At 42.6% G+C, this 21192-nt stretch overlaps 3 protein-coding genes across 7 annotated transcripts in view; 1 reads left to right on the top strand and 2 right to left on the bottom strand.

Moving 5' to 3' along the window:
• ADAM17 (ADAM metallopeptidase domain 17) overlaps positions 1 to 3381 on the top strand; it is a 36212-nt gene extending 32831 nt beyond the window's left edge. For 2 of the 3 annotated variants that reach the window (XM_054194548.1, XM_054194547.1), the window contains one exon: positions 1311 to 3381. In XM_054194548.1, the coding sequence (XP_054050523.1) occupies positions 1311 to 1661 (351 nt within the window). In that variant the 3' untranslated portion in view covers positions 1662 to 3381. The remainder of the gene's footprint in view (positions 1 to 1310) is intronic. The other variant, XM_054194549.1, reaches the window with a different exon arrangement.
• Positions 3303 to 11468, bottom strand: IAH1 (isoamyl acetate hydrolyzing esterase 1 (putative)). Of its 2 annotated transcripts, none has more exons than XM_054194550.1 (6): positions 11368 to 11468; positions 9609 to 9661; positions 8997 to 9145; positions 7983 to 8147; positions 6077 to 6195; positions 3303 to 5343 (listed from the first exon to the last, which is right to left on the bottom strand). In XM_054194550.1, exons 1-6 carry the CDS (start codon positions 11446 to 11448, stop codon positions 5176 to 5178), a joined length of 735 nt encoding a protein of 244 aa, XP_054050525.1. In that variant the 5' UTR covers positions 11449 to 11468; the 3' UTR covers positions 3303 to 5175. The 2 variants fall into 2 exon arrangements, with proteins under 2 accessions (XP_054050525.1, XP_054050526.1); XM_054194551.1 differs by having other exon boundaries at positions 7983 to 8144.
• A 1151-nt stretch (positions 11469 to 12619) lies between these two features.
• The window catches only part of CPSF3 (cleavage and polyadenylation specific factor 3), a 20787-nt gene continuing 12214 nt past the window's right edge, over positions 12620 to 21192 (bottom strand). For both annotated transcript variants that reach the window (XM_054193952.1, XM_054193953.1), the window contains 9 exons: positions 20941 to 21087; positions 19777 to 19929; positions 19262 to 19370; positions 18412 to 18510; positions 17216 to 17310; positions 16553 to 16640; positions 15908 to 15977; positions 15216 to 15312; positions 12620 to 12935 (listed from right to left, as the gene is read on the bottom strand). In XM_054193952.1, coding sequence (XP_054049927.1) covers positions 12834 to 12935; positions 15216 to 15312; positions 15908 to 15977; positions 16553 to 16640; positions 17216 to 17310; positions 18412 to 18510; positions 19262 to 19370; positions 19777 to 19929; positions 20941 to 21087 — 960 coding nt within the window. In that variant the 3' untranslated portion in view covers positions 12620 to 12833. The remainder of the gene's footprint in view (positions 12936 to 15215; positions 15313 to 15907; positions 15978 to 16552; positions 16641 to 17215; positions 17311 to 18411; positions 18511 to 19261; positions 19371 to 19776; positions 19930 to 20940; positions 21088 to 21192) is intronic.

Below are 21192 nucleotides of genomic sequence, written 5' to 3'. Positions count from 1 at the left end.
ATACTGAGTTGGGAGAGGGGAAGAGCAAAAAGTGCCTAGGTAAATTTTAATTACAGTCCATCACAGGGCACCTTCTGACAGAGATTTTTTTGGGGGGCGCGGCGGAGGGTGTCCTACCCAGTGCTTTGACAACCCAATTCATATTAATAGCCGAAACATTCAATTAGAGAAATGTCATTTTGTAATGGGAGGGGGGAAAAAAGCCTTGCAGAGCTCTTTCTTGTACAGCCCCTGGGGGAAGCATGCTGAAGTCAAAGACTGCTGAGGCAGATTCTCTCTCATCTACTCTGATGTAACTGAAGGCGATCTTAATTCAAGTAGCCTATAGCTGGTCTTGAATGCCATAAGAAAAGTCACCTTGGAGCTCTACACCCAAATTCAACAAGACAATCCCAGAAGGAGTTGTAGCAACAGAGCACGGGGTAGTTCACGGGCTCCTTGCACCGGCAACAGTTTAACAAACAAATCTTGTGCATTTTGGATCCGGTGAGGATTGAGCAGTTGGGAAATGCAGTACTGGTAGCAGGTAAAATTCTCATCCCATCCCCTAAGGTTTGTGGGTGGGTTTTTTTATGCCCAGAAATCTCTGGATATTTTCCAAACCATGCTCAAATAGAAGCAGAAATCAATGGGATTTAACTTAATCTGGGTTGCAAAATTTGGGCGTGAGCACAGTGGCCCCCCACTGGTCTTTGACCCTACGTTCAGAGCAGCTTCTCGCACATGAAACGGGGAACCCTCAGGTTGGAAGAGTGGAATAAGCTGTACTTTGGACTGTTTCCCTGCGTGGAGCTCTGGGTGTCGTCTGGCTTGACCCTGCATTTCCAGCCCTCGGTTTTGCGGTGTTGGGCCCCAGGGGTGATGGGGCTGAGCCGTCAGCTCTGTCCCGGTGAGGCTGTCACCCGTGGCGCTTTATATGGAGGAGGAACCAGCAGAGATAAAAGGGCCTTTCTGTCTTTAGTGCTTAGTGTAGCTGGATTTCTTGAGAAAAAAACAACGCAACAAATTAACTTCTGTTGGATGTTCCCTTGCTCTTAAGTAAGCATAAGTCTAAAATCCAAAATCTAACTCCTTTTCCAATGCGGTGCAGGGGGTTCAGCCCAGCTAGCGCAGAGTAACCTGGGGCAGCGCAAGGACAGTCAGAGCATCTCCTGGCAGTGGAGGGGAGGACGTGGTAGCCTTTAAACTGCTCTAACAAGTGGGGGTGCTCCTCAGAAGGTGCTTGTTCCCCTTGAAAATCGTGCAAAAACTGAACTCCGGGCTAGATCCTGATTGCTTTTCCCAGTGACGTGGCTGTTTGTGTCTTGCAGAACGTGGAGATGCTCAGCAGCCTGGACTCAGCCTCCGTTCGCATCATCAAGCCCTTCCCTGCGGCGCAGACGACCAGCCGCCACCAGCCGCTCCAGCCCATCACAGCCGTGCCCCCCGTCGCCGCGGCACCCAAACAGGACCACCAAAGAATGGACACGATTCAGGAGGACCCAAGCACAGACTCGCACATCGACGAGGACGCGTTTGAGAAGGACCCTTTCCCAAATAGCAGCTCGGCTGCCAAATCTTTTGAGGACTTGACAGAGCATCCTGTCACTAGGAGCGAGAAAGCTTCGTCCTTCAAACTGCAGCGCCAGAACCGGGTGGACAGCAAAGAAACAGAATGCTAGTGTCTTGCTGCCTTCTAAACGTACGACTTGTGTCTGCAAAATAAGGATCTAAAACCATTTCATTTATATAAATATAAATATATGTATATATATTTTTGTGAGGGAGTGGGAGAAATAAGGAAGTGACCTACTGCAGATGCTGGTCATGTGTATGACCTTCCTTAAATTACATTTATTAGAGCATTCTATCTTTTAAAAAGGAAAATCCAAACTAAAACTGGCTTGTTTTTGAAGCTTTTTGGATTTGTTTTTCTATTTCCTTGACCTTTAACATTTCCTTCATCCTGTGGTGCAAAACCGAATATCCTGATGGATATTGGATTGTGTATATCGGCCTTTTTTATAATTTAATATTTTTTTAGTCTGACAGCACTGAGACAAAATTAAGGGGCTTTTAAAAAGAAAATGAAAACGCTGCAGCATGTTCCATATAGAGTTAGATCATTTAGCGATTTTAAGGTACATGAAAGCAAAAGCCTAAACAGATGCCTTGAGAACAGAATGAGAGTAATGAAACAGATTAAAAAAATATAGCCTCACAGCACCGAATGAAGATGCATAATTGCAACCAAGAAGCTTAAGATATACAGCTTCGCAATAAATAAAAACAAAAGGGTCATGCAGAGGCTGTTAAACCTCATACGGTGCATGGAAACGCTCCTCCAGCACAAAACTCTTGCCTTTAGCGTCAAGTTGTCTTGTCTCTGTGGCAGAGAAAGGCTTCCCTTGGGAGTTTCCCCCTCGGCACCAAGAAGTTTGTGTGTCGCGGGTGTCTGGTAGGAGAAAGACGTGTGAGGGGAGAAAGCATTGATTCGGATGAGGGCCGTTTTAACCAGCTGTTTACAGCAGTTGTTTTGGTGCAGAAATGTTTCTCTGCATGTTACTTTGAACATCTCAACAACGGCCCTTCCTATTTCAAAGAGCTGAGCCTCAGTTTGCAGGGTCTGTGCGGGCTGTGGAAGCTCCTACTGCATAAATAAATGGGGAAAAAACTCACTCCATTGCAGGGGAGGCATTTGTTTAAAAACAACAGTGAATTTAATCGAAAAAAAAATTGACCTTTGTTAAACTTCCAGGGCAAGTATAAGGAGGAGACTTCATGAATTCAAATTCCCACACAGGTAGTACAATGTGGTGTTCGAAGTTCATAATTTAATGGTGTCCTCTGATATACCTGGAGCTCTGTAAGGTGACTGGGAACAGCACGCGCGCTGGTTCAGTTCCGCAGCAGCAGAGTGACACGGTGCGGTCACAGAGCAACGGTCCCCATGGCAAAGCCGCATCTCCATTCTGTGTTTTCTCCTGTAATGACCTATTGATAAAACTGACATAAGAGGTGACCAAGGGTAGAACTGTTCTAACTGTTACAGGCCTGCGCTCAGCCACAGGGGAAACCGCAGCTGCGGGGGAAGCCTTTGTGTTTTTAAACGGGAGGGAAAGGACCCCAACCTGTGCTGCGAGGATCCTGCGCGTGCCCCCCTCTCCTCCCCACCCACGGATACTTGTTACACTAATACTTGAACGTGTGCCTTATGGTATTCCTGGCTGACTAGCTATTGTGTTTTATAGACTGGTTTTGGACTTTGGGGTTGTTTTGTTTTGGTTTTTTTTTTTGTTTGATTCAGTGCAAAGTATGTGACGTGTGTGAGGAGTTAATTTAATTCCCAATACAATAAAAAGTTTTTATATATAAAAACAAAAAAACACATCAGTTACACAAGAGCTGTTTCTGTGCAGTCCTTTTAGAAAAGATGTGAATTCTTCAGTTGTCAACCTGCCAGACTCGAGCCAGTTCTTTCTCACTGCTCCCCTCTGAAACTCAGCTGAGCCTCCATGGGGCTGCGCTGCTTCCTACTGGGAACGGTGTTGGTCTGTGCCCTGTGGACTGGGGTCAGTTCTGATGGTGACATTCGTATCTAAGGTACAGGTGTGTATTCAAATGCTTTTCCAGGTAGCAAATGTGCAAGTACCTCTTCTCAGCACTAAGGTCTTTACTTCCCTGATGAAAACCAGGCAGTGGCGTGTGCTTGGGAGCATGAAAATAGAGGTTTGGAGCAGGAAATCACAGAATCCACTCCCAAATCCAAGCAGCATTCCAGAAATTGTGAAATGGGTACTTGCACAGTTTCTTCGTAACTGATCCACACCTTCCACAGGGAGCCCCTTCCGCTGTTCAGCCAGTTTCTACTGTAAGCATTTATTACAGAAAGAACAGTCCAGTTTAATATTCATAAACATTTATAAATCAAACCAGCTTCTGGTCTTAGCTCCAGGCACATGAAAAATAACTACTTAACTCCAATTTATAATGCTATTCCGTAGTCATGACAGGTCTTGGCCAACTTGCCTTAGTTATTTAGCGAGGTAAAGGCAGCCCCATGGCACTAACGAAGCAGGACCTTGTGATGCTCTTTCCTCAGTCTCTGCCTCACCCAATGCATAATAAATACGTCACCCCCGGCCTCACTCGTGGCCTCGTGCCTCGTGCTTTGTGCCAATGTAATGCTTAATACAGCCCAGAATTCCATGGGGTTTTTAGTTGCAGTGAGACCCTGTTTCTCTTTAATCCATGCTCCAGCAGTAGTCTCATTTCTTCTGCTCTCTGGCTGGCTAGCCAATTATTTCCCAAACCACCTGTATTTTTTTCTTTCTTTTCTGTTCTTTGCTTGTTGAATTTCATCTAGTCTTCAGGCCATTTTTTAAAGTTTGTAAATGTAGTTTTGTACTTTGATTGTGTTCTCTTGGCCAAAAACTATATGCAGTATGCAGCACGTGTCTGTTACATCAGTTGTTAAATTATGGATGAAGGCCAAAGCTCACTTGAAATGTCTCCTTCGCTTGGTGGCATATTACCTATGACTCACGTTGTCAGCAGAGCTGCAGACCCTTTCTAGTAGCTTCTTGAAGATGCGAGCTGCTCCAAATGAGTTTAATGCTGCCCAAAACCACGCAATGTTTTGAAATCTGTGTATATGCAAGAGGCTGCTGCCAAAGTAAGTTAAACTTTAAAACCCCTACAATAAATCACTATCAAAAGCCTCGCTAAAGCTCAGACAACAGCTTTTACTGCTATGTTACAGCCAAATAAATTAATCGGGACTGACATTAATGGCTCTTGACAAACTCCACACTGCTGCCTCTTACCAGCTCCTGGGTGTTTAAAGCTAGTAGATGGTATTAATCAAAGTGTAGTCCCCAAAGGAACTCCTCAGGGCAGCCGAGACTCTCATTTTCTTCCAAGTCTTCCAAGGAAGGAGGTGCCCACTCCCTCAGATGTTCAAACTACCAGCACAAGCAGGGTGCAGATAAACCACCCCACAACACACCTCCAGTGGCCTCATCTTTATTCTGCCAGAGACCAAGGGAAGGGGACAGGGACACGCACGGACAGAGGACTCCTCCCTACCCCGTTCCCTAGGTTGGCGGTGTTGGCAGTGTGCTGCTGGACACCAGCTGGTTGTAACTGGACTGGCTGGGTCCGGCTCGGCCGCTTCGGCTCCTTCCCGCAGGGATCTCACAGAAGACTGGCCTCGGGGTTCGTATGGTCCACGTCACGCCAGTAAGGAAGCAGCCAAGGAAGAGCAGACAGTTTTTTGTCCAGGCGTGACCAAAGTTGTGCTGCCAGAAAGCTGTTGCCTTTTGTTGATAAATGGAGCCCATCTGACAAATAGGAAGAGAAATCCTACGGGGGAGGTTAAAATCATGTATGAGCGTATTTTGCTAGTTGCAACTAGGTCTTGAATAATTTTTAAATAAGTTTTTCAAAACCAGATGGTAGATCGACTGGTTTTATCTTTCACCCTTTGCAGTAATATCAAGAAAAGGTTCTGATGGCCAAAGTCCCTGCTATTCATCGGGAAACGCTCGTGGGATTAAGTGATGCAACCAAAACATGGATTCTACTGCACTACTGCATGCTGCACTATTGAACAGTCTAGTGCAGGAGAGAGGAAAGATTCAGTGTCCAAACTGGATTTATCTGCTTACAGAAAGCCTGCAACCTCTGTCACACAGATGAGTTTGGGCATTTGGTCCGAAGCCTCAGCAGGATACCCGTGCAACCCGACCTGACTGTGACGTTAGCCCAGCGCTGTGCAGCGGGCTGGACTAGGTGCCTTCCAGAGGCTCCTTCCAACCTAAACCATGATTCAAAGTCCAAGCAAAAGGTTATTTACATGTAAAGCACCCAGGGGACATCTGCTAACCAAACAGAATGATCAGGCTGTATTAAGCTTTATTTCTTCTACCCCAGTATGAAGCAGTATGGATTAATTCTTTTTTCCCTCTCCCAAAAATGTGATTTGGATATATTTTGTATCATTTCAGTGATAATGCAGCACTACTAAGTTCCTCCACACTAAATGACACATTTCACAGTTCACAACAGTTTCAAAGTCTTTCTCGTGACATCATACCTGATTTTTTTGCATCAGTGTCCAGAGGTCGAGTACATCCGTTCCACAGTCCCTCGCTACCTGGACACAGGCCTGGGCGTATTCCCCGGTGGTGGCATTGCGGCGATTTAATTTGTCACCTATCAGTCCGAAACAAAACAATTAGCAGTCGTGACACGTACAGCTTGATTTCAGTCTTCTCTGGTGCCCGTGATGCGTATCAGCGTGTTAAACCAGCAGACGTAACCAACTACAAACAGAAGTCCCCCCTCGGCACTCTCATTTGGAAGCTGAGTTTCTCTCTGCACCTCTTTTTACACCTGGGTGAATGTTCCTGTGAACATCATCATCCTCATGTTTCACAGGTCTCCTTTGCTCTGGTATTTATCTGACAAAACTAGAAATAAGCAGACTGTTTCTCCTGGGTACTGGCTGAGGGCAGATGATCTGATATTGCTGCCTACTGTGCCCACAGTACCTTATTTGCAGCCCACGGTCTGAGATCACCCTGTCTTTTTTTCCATCCCAAGACAGCAATCTCTCTTTTGGACAGACGCTGGCAGATTCAACACCGTAAATGCCAAGTTTCCTCCCTCCCTGCCCCATAAAAAGGATAACTTTACGACGAAAATGAATTAACAACATATTAAAACAGTTACTTGATGGCTAGGAGCCAGATAAGCAGCATTTGTGGTGTGCTCCCCTCAAAGATCTTCAAAAGCACAATACGGGTCTATGTTCTGCAAACTACGGCCAAAGCAGTTTTCGCGGGAGCGGGACGCACACCGGGAAAGGCTCCGCACCTGGCCTGTCCCTCACGCCCTACCCAAGGATGTGCTCTCACATATACAGTACTGGCCATGCCTGGTGTCTGACCTCACCTGCTACAGCTGCTGCTGCCTGACACAATTTGTGAGCATCACTCTAGGAATTTCTCTACCTTTTCCAAATTAAACATAAAAACTACCCTGCTGGATAAGGCTGAAAGTCCCTGGAGTCCAAAATCTGTTTTGCACAGTGATCACTGCCACACACCAAAGCTCCCTCAGGTGAAGTCACGCAATAACATAGTCTAATTTAATGCTGTTTAAACATGACGTCATCTTCAAAACGTTACCACTTTGAGTACACAACTCAGGACACGCAATAGCACCTAAATTAGAGAAAATCCTGCAAAAACTCAGGTGACAGCTCTGTATTTACCTGAATCTAACTCAAAAGTCTTTTAAAAATGTGCAAGAGCTGGACAAGCTGTCCAAAAGGAAAAGAGGACAGGCTCTCAGGAGGGACAAACCGTCACTGGGATTATGGCAATTTCCACCAGCTGAGAAACATGAAGTAAGCAGTGCTGTTGTGCCTCCATTTTTAGAATTAGCTCGAACAACATAATGAGAAATCATTTAATCACATTTTGCTTCTTTTTCAGGTGTTTTTATTAGCGTCCTTACATATGATATTCTCTGTGTGTTTTTTTAAATTTAAAATAAACCTGGCTGGAATATTACTGCTTATCCAAATAGATGTGAAATATGCTGCGACTATTATAAAAAATTTTCTAAGGCACACGATGCCAAAATTTCTTCCATTATTCATGTTATTTTGGAAGCTGCTAGGCCATGACATAGTCTGCCTAGGACATCCCGACAAAACCTATGTTCTCAATGGGCGGCCACTTCTCTCCGTTTCACACACGAACAACACATCAATCCACGCTCTCAAAAGGATGTTATTAATTAGCGGGTAGTTACTCCACGAGCTTATCCAAAAGCTATTTAGCAAAACAGCTGGCAGTCCTTTTCCATCAACTCAAAGCACAGGACTGCAGTCTGGCCCAAGCACGAAGCTAACCACCTATCAGTCCGGGATCTGCAACTTACACTCTGCCCGTAAAATGCAGAAATTCTGCCCATCCACACCATCCTCTTACCTTTGGCAAGACACTCCTTTTCCCAAGCTGATTCCTGAAGAGGTGGCGGCGTTATCAAAATAATCCTGTCTTCGGTAATGTCTACTGACTTCAGATACTGTATCATGCTCTTTAAGTTTGCAGCATATTCCTCCAAAGGAACGTGTTGCTTAGGGTTCAGATCTGCTAGGGGACGGAGCACAGGTGTGAGCCGCATCACACTGCTTACAGATTCATTACACAACGTGCTTTTTACACAGCGTGTGAACGTGGGCACTCCTTTTCAGTAAGCAGTTCACCTCAGACATTGATTCAAGGAGGCGTCATGGGAAAAATGCCATTCCTCAAATACCCAAAAGCAGACAAAGCAAGAGTTTAAACACAGCGCTTCCAACTAACACAAATGAGGGACAGAGGGGGAAAAAATCACTTTTTTTTTTTCCCAAAGATGCTTTGTTGTGCAACTCTGTATCTCAATGTTAGATCACATAATCACCTCAAACTTCACCGGAAACAAAAGCTAAGATTTTTTCCTCTGTTGGATGCAGAGAAAAATTTCAAAATTCCCATGGATGTACAGACAGTCCTTTGCGCACTGAGGTTATAATTTTGATTAGATTAGCTCTGGGTGCCGCCGTGCTTACCTTAAAGAGAACGCAAATGCCACCTGCCCTGATTTCGTTAACTCATTTGCCAAGAACTCATCAGACTGCTTTAAAGGCAGAAAGATCATCTAGATGCCCAACTCCAATTTTAGGTGACGGATATATGACTAATTCTTGAGCACCTTGAAATTTACTTTTAATATTAACATTTGGTAATTGGGAGAGAAATAGAAGGCACTGCATGGTTTAAACACAAATAAAACGATTGAAAGCGACCTACTGTAAAAACGAAAAAAGGGCAGCTGCTTTATAGAGAAGTGGCAGGAAAAGTCTGTGTAATGTTCTGCCTTTTCTGATAAACTGTTTTACAGTTTTAGTCTTAAGAGAACAGATCACAGAAAAAAGAAAAACAAAAAGAAAGGTACCGTACCTTTCAAAGCACTGTCATTGGCTCCAAAGAAAATAGTAACCGCAACAGTACTCTCTGCACCGGCACTTTTACTGATCAGTTGTGGAAGGATGAGTTTAGCCCACCTGGTGTTGTAGCCCGAGAGCCCGCGGTTCACAACATCACATTTTCTGAAACAGAAACGCATATCAAAAATACCATCTCTCCTCTGCCCGCCAGAACAAAATCTGGGAAGTTTTGAACCATTCTGTCAGGGTACCTGCCTCCGTCCCTCTCAGAAACAATGAGAAGTCAGAGGAGTTTTCAGTGGGATTACAACTTTATGTTTTGAAAGTGCATGCACAAATTGCACGTGTAGTACTTACCTGTCACTTAGACTATGAAACCAGAGCTACAATCTTGAAAATCACTAAGGACTTTTTTCTTTCCACTCAAGCTTTGAGTGGAAAGAAACACCCAACGAGTGTTTCCACCAGTACTGGGCAGGTTACTACTGAGGCAGTTACACTTTAATAAATATACAAATGTTAATAAATAAATATGCATTAAATATTAACTTGTGTTGGCTTGCTTTGAGAAAAGCTGCATGGCTACTTGCATGCTAGAAATTACTTTTGAAATTTAAGCTCATACCTGACCAGTCTCTCAGCAAGGAATGCCCCCCAGCCGTTTTCCTGGAAGGAGAACTGAAAGCAAGGAACATGGTCAGACCCTCCCTGGAAGAACCCGCTTCCCACCACCGGCACCTTCCCTCCTCAAACGGTTTCTGTGCGTGGCCTCTGGCACTGCTGCGCCACGCTTCCTCCCTCCTGGCCTGCCCTGTCCCCGCAGAGGTCCACCAGCCCTGGTCTCACCTAAAGACACGACTGGCATCAGAGACAACATGGGACCATCCCTACAGAGAGAGGGACCCTGTGGTCCCTTTGTAATCAAAACTGGCGGCTGTCAGGCTGCAGTTGCATTTTGGCCAGTGAAGCTTTTTTTTTTTTTTTTCGTTTTTCTACTTCCTTTCTACTACTACTTTTCTACTTTCTACTTCCGATGCCAACTTCTTCTAGCAGTGGAAAAATGAACCCCTTCTCCTCATTCCCACTGCCACGCCGTCCTCCCCCTTACAGCATTCTGCCTGCTTACAGAGCTGCACCGTGAGTGGGTTTAGACAACTGATCTCCATTAAAGATAACCTTTGTCTTCGGCCAAATCCTTACTCATCAGACGGGCTCTGTGACCCACTCCACCATGCAGCAGAAGGCAGTGACCCAACATGAACACTACAAAGCTGGTACTGCCTCTAAAAAGATGTTCAGCAAGCCATGGCGTGGTCAGGTTGACGCAGAACAGTGTCTGTGGGTTGGGGGAACTCACTGCAGGGAACTGCACAAAAGGGACACACCAGGAACCAGGACAGGGAGGAGCATGGGGGCCAAGACAGACAACAGGCTGTCCTCCCGGTCTGGGAAACAGGACAAGAGGAAACGGCCTCAAGTTGCAACAGTGGAGGTTTAGATTGGATATTAGGAAAAATTTCTTCACCGAAAGGGTTATCAAACATCGTAACAGGCTGCCCAGGGAAATGGTGGAATCACCATCCCTGGAGTTATCTAAAAGACGTGTAGACATGGTGCTGAGGGACATGGTTTATGGTGGATTTGGCAGTGCTGGGTTGACAGCTGGCCTCCACGGTCTTAAAGGTCCCTTCCAACCTGGACACTTTCATACGGTTCTATGAAAATGCCACTGCCAGCAAAATACCAGAAGCTACACTTTTACCAGATCGCACTTCTAACATAGGAACTCCGTGAATTTCTGCAAAAAAAAGGCTCTAAATCTCATAAAAGCCCATCAGGCGTTGAAAGCTCCTGGAACACTCTTGGCAGGAGACCCAATGGACACAACCACGCTGGGCCGCGCTCCCGCCTCACTGGTCTCCTTCCCGCCCCACGGAGCCAGGCCGATCCCTGCGGATCCTCCACCAAAGCGGGCTTTCAGAAGGGCCCCGAGGGTCGGCGTCCCCTGAGGAGAGCGGCTCGGGGCGGGGGTCAGCCGCCATGCTCCCGCCGGACCGGCTCCTCCTGCACCCGCCCGGGCGGCGGCCGGCCGGGAGGGGCCCCAGGCGGCTGGGACACACACAGCCACTCCCGCCGCAGCCGCCGGCTCCTCCTTTTTTCCTTAAAAAATTAATAATAAGTAAAGCCCCGTGCATGGCACAGTCTAACGCCGGGCCCCTGCCGGCGCGGCCTTCAGGGAGAACCGGGGCGCAGAGGGCGGGCTGCCGCTGCCGGTACGAGGAACCGGGGACGCTCGCGGGGCTCCGGGCGGGACCCGAGGGAGCCCCGCGGCGGCCTGTGGGGGAGGACGCGGGTGTCCTGAGGGGCCGCCGCAGGGCCGCTACCTCAGTGATGGAGTCTCCGAAGAGGACGACACGGGGCCAGAGCAGCAGCCGCCCGCGGGCGCCCGCCTCCGCCAGCGCCATGGCCGCCGCCGGACATCCGCCGGCACCGGGGGGGAGGAGGGGGAGGAGGAAGGGAAGGGGGAGGGGGAGGAAGCCGCACCGTTCCCTCTGCGGCGGGAAACGGGACGGCTGTGGGTCGAGGGAGGCCCCGCTTTAGATCCACAGCGGGCCCGGCGAGGGGAGAGAGCCGGGCCCAGCGCGGGGAGGCGGGTCCGGCGGGGCGGGGAGAGCTGGGCCCGGCGGGAGGGAAGGACAATGGTGGGGAACCTGACCCCCCCCGACAGATGTAACACCTCCTCCTTCCCCCTTACAATGGCTGAAAGCACATTTAAAAAAAACAAAACCCCGCATCATTTAAAAAATAAGATTAGCTGTTCCGAAGACAGGCGTCCTTCTTAAGAAAATGCGATTTTCTTCTCAAAAAGAGCTCATGCTCCTATTTATTTAGCTAATGACGTACAATTCGGGGAGGAAAGTCGTCCCTAATTCTGCTAATACTAATAATACACTAATTCTACTAATACACTAATGCTGCTATAAAGGTTATCAGGTGCCAATTTAACCAGCTGAGAAAAGGTGGGGCAGGGGAAAAAGTGTGTACAAGAGAAAGATTAATGTTCTTTTGTAGAAAACTCACTTTCTGTGGACATTTTTCAGCGTGATTTACTGTTTGGCATCAACCCCAGCTAACTCGCAGTATCACATTTGTATCTGAAATTCTTCTCTAGGTTCTGCTGTCTCCGATAGCCAGTTTCTTTGCCCGGGAAGCCGGTGTGGCTGGCACGGAGCGGGAGCAGAGCGTGGTGGGGCTGTCACAGGAACAGGGACAGCAGCCACCGACTCCCACGTGAGGCCGTTACACGTCATAAGCACCGACTTCGCTTGAAGCTGATTTGGTTCATCTATCCCAATTAACAGCACTGCCTGCCTACATAAATTTTACAGCTCCAATTAACCCCATGCACTCCATTTTAAATGTGTTCAAGCCCCCTTTGACTTCAGGCAGATAATTGCTTCCCTGACATATATACAAGCTTGATTCTGAGCATACGCAAACCCAAACCATCCAATTTATCCTCCAGCTATTCATCAAAAATATTATCTCAATTTAATTTTTGTAAGTCTACATTTAGATAGGTTAAGATTTTTTTTCTTATTTCTTGTACGTGCACACAAGAAAGAAGAACATATGCATACTTTGCCTGATTTTATTACAAACTATATGCACAAAATATAGTTGTTATAAGGTTGTCATCCATCATTTGAAGTAACTTGGCAGTTTCACAGTCACAGAATTGATACATTTGACTTACTGAAGAAAAAATTTTTATTTACTCTTAAAAAATAGTCCAAATAAATTGAACATTTACAAGATTTTTCTGATGCGTCCTAGGTATCTACAGAGGTCAGCACACTGGGCTGAGGGCATCATAAAGCCTCTGTGCAGCCAGTTCCACCATTTCACGAAGGGATTCGTCATCTTCACTTCCTGGCTCACAGTCCACTGTCTGGGGATAAAAAAAAGAAGCATGTTAGAACTAGCACTTCATAGCCCTTTTCCGCATGTGAAGAATGCTCACAAGGGGAAAGGAAAAAGTAGTCATTAAAATTGAAAATAAAGTTATCATCAGGAACAGTACTGTATGTTTTTAAACGGTCTGCCAACATGTAGAAGAGTTCAGAGAAGACTTACGCAAGTCCTGCTAAGGAACAACAAGCCTTATCTCGAGTTTTACGTTTGATTAATAACTTGTTTCAAAACTACTATGTAAGATGCATTAAGTTCTACAGATCACAATTAATTCAAAATCAAATAAACACACACAAGGTTCAGTCCTCAGAGATTTCATTTTATGTGTGAATTCACCTGCATTGTACCAGGTTAATATTGTAAAACATGTGCATTCATGACAGAGGTACAGGCTCCTGTACTCGGCGAGTCTCCACAATGATCTTCCCATGCCCATAAGATAACATTTACATCAAAATAAAACCCCAAAGAGATTCATTTATCACTTAAACAATTTAAAATGTCTTCCTAGAGAAAGATGCCCATCCCAAACATGCTAGTTCATCAACATTCAAAACCCAGTCCCCTGACTGCTCTATCTCAAAAACAAAGGGCAGCATTTGCATAGTCATACTGTTCATGATCCGGTGGACTTTCTTAGCTCCAAGATTGTACCTTCTCTAATCCAGTATTACCTTGTTACTCTTCTGAACAAGTAGCTCCTTTCAACCATAAAGGTTTTTGCGGAAAAAAATGCATTTGAAGCAGCAAACATGCATTTAACGTTATCTAACAATGCTGGTAAAAGCATGCTAACTGCAAGAGCACTGTGTTAAGAGTTAACGTGGCAAAAATAAATCCATCTCCCACCATATCGTCAGATCTATACTAAACTGTTTTTTATTTAAAAGCTATTAAAGTTTTATAAGAAGATACATATGCACACAAAGAAGGACAGATCTTTCTTGCAAAACTTGGTTCACAATGGGACAAGCTTGCCACTGCCAACACAGTATGTAAAATAAGTACTACAAAGATACACAGTGTTGCAGTTGAGTTGCCATTAGAGTTTCTGTCAGTGCACAAGTCTTTTAACAATACTGACGTATATCAGTACAATATTATATGAAAACGAAACCTAACTTCTCGAGTAAGCAGTATGCGTTTTTTTCCAGTCTCGTTACTTTTTTCTCTATCGCAAGAGCTCTCTTCATCAGTCCTGTATTTTTTCTGTACTCTGTATACACTGAAATGTAGCATACGTTTATTAAAAAAATAAAAAAAGTTCACAGAGCGAGCTTTGTGTTTTAACCACAAAACTGTAACTCCCTATCCTCTGAAGATAATTAACATTCACTCGCTTTGTTTCAACAGGTAACAAGTTTTGGGCAGAGACCAACCTTTTCTTCTGGGTTTGTAGAAAACATTAACTTAAAACATTAATTGTAGTCTCTAAGGACAGCACCTGAGAGCTGCTCCAGTGGAATATGTTACTACTGTGGATAGTGGTAATACGTTATCTATTTTTAATACATTATTAATAATGACAGAAAGTCAACACATTAAAATGCTTAAGGAAATTAAGGACATGAAGGACATGGTTTTATTTATTCGATCGGTTCCACATTGTTCGAATAACTAGGTGTGACAGCTTACTAAAGCAGCCTTCTGACATACATGACATCCAATTCTGAACCTAGCTAGTAAATTAATAAAGTATTTATTTTTGTGAGTATTTCAGGCTTTCAATTTAGCTACAAAAGGATCAAGATGACAAAAAAAAAAATTATTAGCATCATTCCTTCTCTGTGATTGTTCAATTATTAAGACCAGAGCCTAAGTTTTAAAAGCATTTAAAAAAAATTAGTGGGTTAAATCAGTTTCTCCTCTACAATCTTTTTTTATTAATTTTTAAGTAGAGAGCTTCTGAAAAATACTGGGTAGTCTTCCAAATTTACATTTGGATTTGTTACATAAACATTGCTAGCATTTTTTTTTAATTCAGAAAACTCTAGGAAATGCCTCTGTAACAAACTCGGTGAACTCAGCTTGCAGCTGGATCAGTATTTCTCTCAGAAAGGCTGGGTACTGATCAGCTGGTGAAACTGTCAATGAAATGAATGAAAAGTGAATCGGCTTAAGGTGTTTCGATACCAAATACAAAACCACCGCCTCACCAAATGGGTACGTGATATTCTAGGCAGCACTGTGTACTAGACAGGAGACTTGCCTCTGCTAAACAGAGCGCACGCAAAAGCAAGTGCTTTGCTGTACATACCCGAGTGTCCAGTGAAATGTTTGCGGTCTTTCCATCAACCGTGACGCACAGGACAGAGCCCTCTTTTGAACTCACACAGTCTTCTCCAAACATATCCCTAAAACAAAGACCTATGTGTGTAAGACGTGGCCAAACCGCAAACTTACATTTTTCCTTCTATTAACCTTAGGGTTCCAAAGGCATTTTGTCAGCAGAGCATCTCCTTTCAGCAACTATTATTTAAGCCACTCAGATGTAATTAACAAACACCAATCTATATTATTATAAGAGTGGGTGTCACCTACCAGTAAGTATTTTACCAAAATAAATCTTATCATAAATGAAGGGAAGGAATTCTTTCATTTCAAAAGAGGCAAGATTTCTATGTAAATAACAGAACATACATCAGAATAAGTTTTAAAAGAGACGTGATCCGAAAAGGTATTCTCATAACCGTTTGTAGCATAATTTTGGGAGACAAGTTAAAAATCCGTTTCTGGAAGAAATACTGGGCCCTGTATTCAAAATTTTAATGATGCTGAGAACTTTTTACTGTACCTCTTTCTTTACTTAATTCCTGGCCTTCAGAGAAATTAGAATTTGCATAAAGTATTTTTAAGTAACTGTATCTTTAAACTGTATTATCCTAAAATTATTGTATTTACACAATTAGGAGTGATCGTTTTCCTTTAGAAAAATATATGCCAACTTACTGAAGCATGATCTCCATTCTCTTCCTATACACATCCATATCTACTTTTTTGGAAATTTTATGTACTGCAGCTGAAAAGAAAAAGTCATTTTACTTTCACAGACATTTGCTGGGAGGAAAAATTGGCTAATTGGTACATCCTGGTTCCTAACTGACTTTCATGAAAAATAATCCAAAAGCTATATAAGATATATACGTTTAAACAATTTATAATGAAAATGTATTAAAAAAAGATGGAAAAGTCAAGGAAGTACGTACATTTTAAATGTATGTTCCCTGTACTTATCACATTTTAAAATAGAAAACTTTGCAAGCCCAATTCTCACTTTTTGATTCTCCTTTTTATTGTTAACGCTCATTATTTCTCACATTTCCTTTACTTATTTAAAGTAAGGTCACATTTTCCACAGGCAGCTACCAGTTGCCATGTATGGGACATTTTCAACAAATGAACGTGTCAAAAATAATGAAGACCAAGTTGTAATTCTGTTTTCAAGTAGCAAATCTTACTCCCTGGAAAGTTTCATAAGGAGAGGAAGTACAATAGGGGCATTGCAATCTATTGCAAGGCATTATATCCCTCTAAGCTTGATACAGAAAAATTAAGAAATGCCTCAGTTAAATAAGCATACACTAAACTTACTACCTTTCTGTATTTTGGGATTTGACTGAACTTCCAGTATCACTGTTGTCACGGTGTCTGCATACATATCGTTAGCAGGATTTGCCACCCACTGGAAGATAAAAAAGAAATAAATTCATAATTTGAGCCCATTATGTTGAGTGAGTAATGCAACATAAAACCAATATAACATTCACCGCATTCTCCTATTTGCTTTTCTCTGAATTCTAGCTTTGGATGACTGTCACACATTTTACACCAAATTATTAACTACCTTTAACTTGTTGTATCCCAGTAACTTCCCATGAAAAATTCAAGCCGTTTAATGTTTCTGAACACATTTATGAAATAGTTATTAATTACCACAGCTGTTTGCGGTGGGGGTGGGAGGAAGGAGGGAACACCATTAGACATTATTTCCAATTACTATTTCCCAAATAAAAAAAGGGCAGTGAATCTGCCATTACACTCTTGACCCACGGCAAAAAAAGAAAATAGCAGTGGCCAAAAGAAACAACAGGCATCAACACAGGACCATAGCTCAAGGGGAACTTTGTTCTAGCTTTCACTCTACTTGTCTTCCGACAGAAAACTACTTAAAACATGTAATTCTGCATGGCATCTATATGATATTGTTTTGCAGAAACTGGAGAACAAAATACTTCTTTCTCCCTCACCAATGCCCACCTCAAGGACCACCATGCCTGGTTCCTGGATCACAGTAATATTTTTGAAAACCTTCAGCGCCGGTTTTTGTTGGATTTCTATTTCTTCTACATCACCTAAGAAGTGACAACAAACGGTTAGCAAGAATAAAATTATACGGAAAGCAAGACTGACTTTATCTGCATAAGAAAACAGGTCATTTTAAGAATAAGAGGACTGTCTGTTATAATCACAACTGCTCAGAACAGCTCACAAAATGGAAGCACATACTCTCTTCCCTTACCTGACAATACTATTTTCTTTGTTCTGGAGCGTTTGGGTTTTTTTAGTATGTAATATTGGCCATTTTAGTTGTTTTGAATTCTCATATTTGACTGGCTTAGTACACTGGTGTGCATACACCAATGAAAAAGAAAAGAAAAGAGACATTTAGTGCTCCACTTGCAGAACTAACCAGCTCCTCTTATACCCTTAAAGGATAACCCCATTGCTTCCTTAAGCACAGAGCTTAAAACTAAAGCATTTGTGTGCCGGGCCGCACTCAGGTTATGAGACCTGAACATCAACTTAAATACAGGTTTTCTTTTCACTAGTGATATGAGTTAGATTCTGTCACTAGAGAAGAAAAATTCCTGAGCTTTAAATCTGGGAAGGGATCCTGCAAAGCGCGTGTGCCTTTAACGAACTAGGACAGGAGTTGCCCCTAACCTTTAAGCTAGATGGAAGCACAGAGGATCACACTAGTGGCAGATTTAAATGGCTTCTCACTCAGAAAAAGTCCAGAAGGTTAGATTCTTGCCTTCTGGGGAGGGAGGCTGGCTGTCACAAAGGACAGAACTTTTGATTTATTGGATGGCATAACCCATTCTATTTTGGGTCTGGAGAGAAAAGTTCAATTAATAAATTTTGCATCACAGTGGCTATGGCACTCACTTTGGGGGCTGATAAGAGATAAAAATCAGCCTAGGTTCTATATTGCCATATGTTTATGATTTTCTAGTACAACTACAGTAGAATCTGCCAAAAAAGCACATGCCGTACTCATGAACTGGATCTGGCAGAAGCTGCATAATCTGATAAAAGTTGTCAAATATGAAATAAACTGTGGCCCTTCAGTTACTGGCAAAGAAGTTTCCACTCAGAAGACTTCTGAAGACTGGAAGTTGTTTTAAAAGTTGACCAATATAAATCACAAACATGTCTTTCCAAATACGCACCGGTAAGTTTTTGTAGCTGATAATAAAGCAGATTAAAAGGGCCCGTATATGGAATGGCTTGTGTCTGTGTTACAGTGCTCATCGCCAAGTCTGTATAATCTGAAAGAATTTTAAAAAGTATTAGAAATTATCCCTTTGACTTACTTAAATAAAATTGCCACTATAGATAAGCAATGATACATTTAGAGAAAGAGGGCTGAAAAGGACAATTTGTAAAGAGGAGGGTGGAACATCTATTGTAAGACAAATAATATATATGTGGTTAAGAAAGCAGCAAGAGCTCGTTATTTTATCATACCCATCAGAGGCAAACAACGAACCAGGACAGCAGAATTGCTTTTCCCCAAGCTCTTCTGACCTTACATTTAATTATTCTTCTGTTTTGAGAATAGATCAATCCCTTTAGTAATAAACAGCACAGGAGCAATACACAAATATTTTCACTGTACTGTAGCTTTTTACACTAAAAATTAATGACATTTTAGAAACTGGCAGGACAATTGATCGAGGTGCTCTTCTGTTCTCACTCTGATGTTTTATGCATATTCACGCAGAGGAAGAAGTTTTACGTAATCAAAAGGGAAATGGAATTTTGCTTCTTGTCTTTTACAGAACAAATAGAAAAGATCTTAAACTTCAGAGGACAATGAACTGAATGCCTTTCTTCTCACTACGACAGTTCAGAACTTTAGGCAAAACTAAACCAACGTAAAAACCAAGATGTTCACTAACTGCTTATCAAGCACAAAATTACAGGAAAAAACCCCACAGTATTGTACATGTTTTAATGACTAAAGAAGGACACTGTAAGTTTCAATTACCTACTGAGCACATCACTGTCTTTACTTACTGGAGAGGTCACATGGAGAAAGGATGTGATAGTTAAAATTTCTTTTAACTAGGATTCCAGAAATTCTCTGTCCTTGCTCTGGTTTCTTATCTGCCAAAGATCCCATCACCTGGAAAGAAAAGCACATACAGTGCAATGAGGCAATCTGAAGTATTCATAGCTTAAAGGTAATTATAGAGATGAAATACAGTTTTCTCAGAAAAAAATCAAACGGTATAAAATTAACTCCGAAAATAAAAGAAAGTCAGAGTAACCAATAAACTTTCTGAGATGTAACAAAAGAAAAGGCTGTAAGAGTGAAAAGCCAAAAATACCCAACAAAACCCCACCAAAAAAAACCCCAAACCAAAGCCCGAATACAACATTAAATACAAAGCATTCACGTAAAGTATGTGAGTCCCTGGAAAACATACACAATCTAATACCAATTTAAAATAGAAGCTTGGAAGAAAATATATAGTTTTTATCCCAGAGAAAAATACTGTTGTACAGATAAAAAAATACTGATTTTATACCTTGGCAAGTTTTTCTCCTCTGAAGTTTAATGTCACAGCTTCAGTATTCCTAGGATTATGAACTTCTATATGAACTTCATCGTTATCCTCATATTCCCGTATCAGTGCTGCTTTCAATCTGGCCATTTCATTCTGCTCACCATGAACTAAAATCTATAGGAAAGACAGTTTTCCTTTTAGCAAAGTTACTTGCCCAGACAGACATGTCTAGCTAACAAATTATCCAAGATAACTGCCAACTTGTACCTCATCTATATAAAAATGTAATTTCATGAGGTCACAATATATGAAACATTAGCTCAATCATACTACACAGAGTTCTATGTATGTCTTTGAATTCTATGCATTATTCAAAGGCATTTCACGACCCTGAGTATTAGTAGAAAAATACATGCAAATAAGCAGAATGCATTACAGAGATTCCATTTAACTTTTCATACACAACCACATTGTTATATTACGAAAGGGAAATATTAAGTTCAATGACAAAAGTTAGTTAGCTTTACATTTTTGTGTCTGCATGCGGATAAACACATACATAATAAACATGCAATTCAGAGAGGATGCTTATTAAGTTCACAATTTTCTTTGACAAGTTAAATCCTCTTTTCTTCCGCTATGATTTGTTTTATTTCTTATCTGGCCTTGCACACTGGTTCTCCCCCAATCTCAGCAAGTTTCAGATCCTAGTTCTCATTTTCATATTCTTGTCCTTCACACCTCCTGCTCCCTGGGATTTGCTCATGCTTTTCCCCACAAGTGCTGCCTACTACATACCTTCTTACAGACTGGCCTACTCTTTTTCAGTCAATGTTTTTCTATTTTATTTTGGGGCAAATTCCAGTGAATTATTCCAATACCAGTGTCCCCAACTTAATGTTGTCCTATACTGTACCTTACTTGTGCAAAATGCTGCTGAAACCAGTTACGGACCATACCACTTGAAAGTCATTCCCAGATATCCCACACGCAGAGTGTTGAGAGCAAGTTCATCTTTACTTTGCTAAGGTAACATGGCGAAAAATGGTTAAATCTCCACCTTTTAATATTCAAAGCATGGGGATGCTGGCTACTGCTAGACACCAGTACCTGCCTTGATGACTCAAGGCTGTGAACTGTTTTGATGAATCCCCCTCTGGAGAAATGGGCAGCATGAATACTAACCACATGTGGAGGTTTCAGGGCCCGGATAAATTCACTAGTTTGTTGATAATCTGTGTGAGCAGAGAAAGAAATGTAATCCACGGACATCTTCAGTGGGAGTTTTTGCCCTGACATAGTTGTGATCTCTTCGGGTTCAGACATGATGTGCTAAAAAAAAAAAAAGAGTACTTTAAATAAAAAATTGAAACTGTTCTACAGACACCATGTAACTAATGCTTTACATTTCAAAAATCAATGAAATAATATTGGCAG

The sequence above is a fragment of the Rissa tridactyla genome, chromosome 3 (assembly GCF_028500815.1).
Source record: "Rissa tridactyla isolate bRisTri1 chromosome 3, bRisTri1.patW.cur.20221130, whole genome shotgun sequence".
Taxonomy (NCBI): domain Eukaryota; kingdom Metazoa; phylum Chordata; class Aves; order Charadriiformes; family Laridae; genus Rissa; species Rissa tridactyla.
This window is presented reverse-complemented; position numbering and strand designations above follow the sequence as displayed.